This window comes from Triticum aestivum, chromosome 3D (genome assembly GCF_018294505.1).
Source record: "Triticum aestivum cultivar Chinese Spring chromosome 3D, IWGSC CS RefSeq v2.1, whole genome shotgun sequence".
NCBI lineage: Eukaryota > Viridiplantae > Streptophyta > Magnoliopsida > Poales > Poaceae > Triticum > Triticum aestivum.
Genome location: NC_057802.1, coordinates 150,377,208 through 150,382,845, shown reverse-complemented (window position 1 = coordinate 150,382,845; position 5,638 = coordinate 150,377,208). Strand labels below are relative to the sequence as shown.

General features: G+C 55.9%; 1 protein-coding gene across 1 annotated transcript; it reads right to left on the bottom strand.

Annotated features, from left to right (window-relative positions):
- Nucleotides 1-441: 441 nt before the first annotated feature.
- Nucleotides 442-1,651, bottom strand: LOC123077977 (uncharacterized). The gene is made up of 2 exons (XM_044500361.1): nt 1,021-1,651; nt 442-694 (listed from the first exon to the last, which is right to left on the bottom strand). Exons 1-2 carry the CDS (start codon nt 1,643-1,645, stop codon nt 651-653), a joined length of 669 nt encoding a protein of 222 aa, XP_044356296.1. The 5' UTR covers nt 1,646-1,651; the 3' UTR covers nt 442-650.
- Nucleotides 1,652-5,638: the final 3,987 nt, after the last annotated feature.

Here is a 5,638-nt window from a genome sequence, read left to right as displayed (position 1 = left end):
CTGCACCATCCCACAAGAACTTAGGCACATTCATGGTAAACATCAATGACCGAGCAACCTCAAGAATATGACGATTCTTCCTTTCGGCCACTCCATTCTGAGGGGGGGGGGGGGGTGTCCGGACATGAAGTTTGATGAAGAATCCCTTCGTCAGCCATGAAAGCCCCAAACTGTTGTTCACATACTCCGTGCCATTGTCAGTCCTGAGCACCTTGACGTGCAGCTGAAACTGGTTCTTTACAAGAGCATGGAAGTTCTGAAAACAGCTAAACACCTCATCCTTGTGACGCATCAAGTAAATCCAAGTCATACGAGAATAGCAGTCAATAAAGGTAGCAAAATACTTCTTCCCATTCATTGACACCATAGGGCTAGTCCATACATCCGAATGAATAAGCATAAAAGGAGATATGCTCCTGAGCCACTTACTCACATATGAGGCTCGTGTGTGTTTTGCATATTCGCAAGCATCACATGTCAGCTTGCCCTTGCCTATTCCACACATAACATCCGAAAATATTCTACTCATCTTATCAAAAGACACATGCCCCATCCTACAGTGATGGATCATCGCCTGCTTCTCCTTGTCCTCCATGGTCGCAGCACACACCAAGTCTGGCTGCACCTCCTGGTCCATGTACCAGAGCCCTCTACACCTGGTGCCAGTCCCAACCGTCTGGCTCGTCTGTCGCACCTGAATCAAGCAACCGAACTTGTCAAGGATCACACGACAGTCTATTTCATCAATAAGTGCACTGAAAGAGACCAAATTGACAGGGAAGGCTGGCACATGTAAAACTGACGATAGGGAAATGGTCGGAGTACACTTTACTGTACCAACCCCTATGACTGGCTATTTTGTGCCATCAGCCGTTTGTATAGTGCCCGTATGAGAGGGAGGATGCTTATTGTAAGACTCGAACACGCAGGAGTTACTAGCAACATGCCTAGATGCTCCAGAGTCAAGAACCCACTCTGGAGCACTCTCATTAGTAGCAAGAGATGCTCTTTCCGGATTACCTTCATCAGTGGAGGCCCAATGAGCAAAGTCTCCATAGACAACATCATCTACATCTTTGCCTTTGGACGTTCCAGTGTCTCCTGCAACGGCCATGTGAGCTCTCTGACCCCCTGTGTGTCCTGAGTAGCCACCTCTGCCCCTAGAAGTATGACCCCACGAGGTCTCTGAGTATCCACCTCTGCCTCTAGCACTTCTGCCTCTGCCTGTCCCCCCTCTGTTATATCCCCTGCCTCTGCCACGAGTTGGACATTCTCTCTTCCAGTGACCTACCTCCCCATCGACATGACATTTGGCGGGATCTCCCCACTCCATGCGCTCAGTGACTGCAAATGTCGAAGCCGGGACAACCTTCACGTCTGCATGCTCAAAAGATAGGCGCACCTCCTCTTGAGTCATTGTTGCAATAGCCTCAGCAATGGTAGGTAGACTAGGTTGGTGCAGCAGGGAAGCCTTCCTACCATCAAAGCAACCTTTGAGGCCAGCCAAAAGTTTCAGCACACGCCTGCGTGCCATCCACTTGTGCCCTGACTCGATTAAAGCTGCATCATAGAGTTCTAGAGAATCACAATTATCCTGGTCTGCCCACAGAGCCTGCAGTTCTGCGACGCATGCCATCACTGACATGCCATCCTCTTGGCGCAACAACCTAAATTTGTCCTCAATTTGAGCAATGAGCATGACATTGCCCTTGCCAGAGTACTGGATGGACAGAATCTTCCATATCTCAGTAGGCGTGGATAGCCCCTCCACAGAGCGTCCAATGGAGTGCACGACAGAGTTCAACAACCACACCATAAGTACAGAGTTGATAACCTTCCACCTTTTTCCCTCTGCACTACTCTTGTCTCCTGGTTCTGCAATGGTGCCCAACAAATATCCATGAAGCTCCTTTTGCTCAACAGCCCACAAAGCCCTCCTGGACCAGCTCAAATAATTTGTGGCCCCCTCTAGCTTCATGTCCAGAGGCGACATTTCGAGCTTCTGAGACACTTCCTGTCGAGGAACGATGGCCCCAGAGTTGGAGTTGGACTCTGCGAGGATCTTAGCAAGCTTCTCTAAAGCCTCAGCAAGAGCATTTGGTTCAGCCATCTTTGGTCGGGAGTAGCAGCCGCAACTCCCAGCAGCAGCAGAAGAGACTCCTCAAACAACAGTCACAAGCAAGCACCAGAGCAAACGCAACAGAACAACACCACAGCTCGTATCTCCCCTGACAAGCAGCTGCACAACACCAGCAGTTCCTACTTTCTCCCCCTCAGCTCACAGACCAACAAGCACTAGCAGCAGCAGCCGTTCAGCCCAGACCAACAGCAAACAGCAGCTGCAGCAGTAAACCCCAGCAAATTTAGCAGCAGCACACCCAGCAGCCGGCCCTCCGCCGTCAGTAGCAGCCCCGTTGTGCCTTGCACGCGCGCGCCTGCAGCAGCCCACACGCTCCTCACAGGCAGCCTCTGCCTGCAGCCCCGCCGGTCCTCTCCAGCACGCCGGACGTCGCCCAGATCCGCCGCCACCTCGCCGGACATTGCCCAGATCCGCCGCCACCTCGCCGGACGTCGCCGTCGTCTCCTCAGGCCCCACCGTCAATGGCCTCTGATACCATGTTGACTTGGGAGAGAGAGTACCTCCAGACAGCTCGAGCTCACTCTTCTTGTTCTCCACGTGAGTCTCTGGTTTGTGTGTGTGGCGGCTTGCACGGGACAGAGGAGGAGGGGCGCCTCTTCTAGGTCAGATCCACTCATGGGCTTGGGCCCAAAAGACATATCAAGATGGGCTAGGGCCCATACTGGTTCAACACATATAGATCATCTCTACTTGTTAGATACAACTTTTCTTTTCTAGTTTTGTCCACCATAAACTGTTACTTGTAGGGAGCTAGCCTGAACAGACATGTTTTGATCAAATTAACAGGCTTCTTGCATGGCTCAGTCTGATGATTGCGTGCTTTGTGCATGTGTATTGTCACCCGGTAATCCATCACTAATTTTCAGGTGATGTTTTGTTAACTTATCTTGGGTTCGTTTAAGCTGCAAATCAAGATAAGAAATGTGAGCTCGTTTCATTAGATTTGACAACTGGTAGAACCCAGGGTCCTACCGATCCTGCTCCTTAGGTTGTAGGGGAAGGCCGGGGGTTGACGAGGGCGTGGGCGCGGCGGCCGGCGCGCAGGCGCCGTCGCGAGATGGAAGGAGGGAGGCGGCGGCTGAGAGAGGGAGGCGGCTAGGGTTTAGGGTCCGGCTCCTCTGGGAGCCGGGCAATAGAATTCTTCTTATTGCTTAATCTCAAAAATAGTCTTACAGCTAGTATATATAACCACGATGCTAAAAAATAAGATAACTTGTGGGCCAAGCCCCTAACTAAACCTGCCCTGTGGGCCTCCTATGGCCATAAGTCTGCCCGGTCATAACATCTCTTCCCGCCTGCGCAAACAGCTCGTCCTCAAGCTGAAAGTCTGGGTAGTGTTGGCGGAACTCGTCACGCTGCTCCCAAGTGGCCTCGTCCGCCTGAAGTCCAGTCCACCGAATCAGCACGTACCACACCCCGCGACGGAGCTGGGCCTGCAACACCTTCTCCGGTCCCAAAAGGATGCATCCGTCGAAGGTCGGAGGAAGCACGGGAGGGGCCGCAGGTGGCTCCCCACGGTAAGGCTTCAGCAGCCCCACATGGAAGACGTCGTGGATGTGGGCTCCGGCAGGAAGCTGAAGGCGGTAAGCCACCTTCCCGATGCGCTCCAAGACAGCAAAGGGCCCGGCGTAACGAGGGCCAAGCTTACGCTTCGCGCGCGGGTCCAGTGACTGCGTAGAGCGGTGAAGAAGACGCAACCACACCCAATCGCCCACCGCGAACTCCGCCTCGCGATGGTGGTCATCGTAGTAGTGCTTGGCCAGCTGCTGGGCCTGAAGGAGGCGTTGCCGGACTTCGGCCAACATGTCGTCGCGGCGCCGCAGAAGCTCACCGGCCACCTTTGTCCGAGCCGTCGTCGGATCAACCGGAATGATGGGTGGTGGCGGCCGGCCATAGACCACCTCAAAAGGAGTGGCGCGCAGGGCGGAGTGATAGAAGGTGTTGTAGCAGTACTCCGCCCATGAGAGCCAGTCCACCCAAGCGCGAGGACGATCACCTGGGACACAACGCAAATACATGGCAATCACCTTGTTGACAACCCCAGACTGGCCGTCCGTCTGAGGATGGAAGGCCGTGCTCAGGCGGAGTTTCACGCCCGCCAACTGAAAGAGATCGCGCGAGACATGTCCGGTGAACACCGGGTCCCAATCGCTGACGATCGAAGAGGGAAACCCGTGGAGACGAACGATACCGTCAAAGAAGGCATGGGCCACGGAGGCAGCAGTGTAGGGATGACCGAGCGCAATGAAGTGAGCATACTTGGAGAAGCGGTCGACCACCGTGAGAATGACCGATTTGCCGCCCACCTTGGGGAGGCCCTCGATGAAGTCCATGGAGATATCCGCCCAGACTTGAGATGGCACCTCCAAGGGCTGGAGCTGACCAGCCGGCCGTAGTGTCTCCATCTTGTTGTGCTGGCACGTCACACAAGACCGAACCCAGTCACGGACCAGGGCCCGATCACCAGGGATGTAGAAGTCGGCGCGGAGACGATGGAGATTTTTCTGCACACCCTCATGGCCCGCCGAGTGGGCCAGCAGCAGCACCTGGTGACAGAGATCGTCATGCGCCGGCACGAAGACCCGGCGCCCATGGAGGAGCAATTCGTCGGTGAAGCGCCAAGGCTCCTCCAGCTCGCCCGCAGCTAGCTGTGCTGAAGAAGTGCGTCGGGCGCGGTCGTCGTCGCCCGGCGAATGTCGGTGAAGAGGCCGAAGGCCGGCCCGGAGCGTGCGCAGAGCACCGCCCCCTCGGAGTCGCCGATGGTGGTGTCGTGGTCGGCGTCGCGGCGCGACAAGGCGTCGGCCACGGTGTTAAGATGACCCGGGCGATACTCGACGGAGAAGTCGAAACCGAAGAGCTTGCTGATCCACTAGTGCTGCGGCACGGTCGAGAGCCTCTGGTCCAGCAAGAACTTGAGGTTGTAGTGGTCCATGCGAATCCGGAAAGACCGACCCCACAGATAGGGCCGCCAATGGCGCACCGCCTGCACCAAGCCAATGAGCTCCCGCTCATACGCCGCAAGCTTAAGATGGCACGGAGCGATAGGCCTGCTGAAGAAAGCGAGAGGGCCATCACCCTGATGAAGCACGACGCTGAACCCCGCACCGGAGGCGTCACAGTCCACCACGAATGGGCAGTCAAAATACGACATCTGAAGAACGGGGCCCGTCGTGAGGGCCCCCTTGAGGGCCTCGAATGCTGCCGTCGCCTCGTCGTCCCAAGCGAAGGCGTCGCGGCGCAGCAAACGCGTGAGTGGCGACGTGATGAGGCCGAACTCCCGGATAAACTTCCGGTAGTATCCCGCGAGGCCCAGAAAACCGCGAAGAGCCCGCGGTGAGTGCGGCGTCGGCCAGGCTGCGACGGCCGCCACCTTGTCGGCATCCATAGCAACCCCGTCAGCCGAGATGACGTGGCCGAGGTAGGCGACTGAAGACGTCCCGAACAAGCACTTCGAGCGCTTAAGATGAAGATGGTGCACCCGAAGCTCGTTGAAGACGA

What these genes read in the sequence shown, in the direction of transcription:
- LOC123077977 (XM_044500361.1), bottom strand. Translation starts at nt 1,645, where the DNA reads ATGTCAGTGATGGCATGCGTCGCAGAACTGCAGGCTCTGTGGGCAGAC. An exon ending in TTGGGCCTCCACTGATGAAG is followed by an intron (nt 695 to 1,020) that starts GTAATCCGGAAA and finishes TGCTTGATTCAG; the next exon opens with GTGCGACAGACGAGCCAGAC.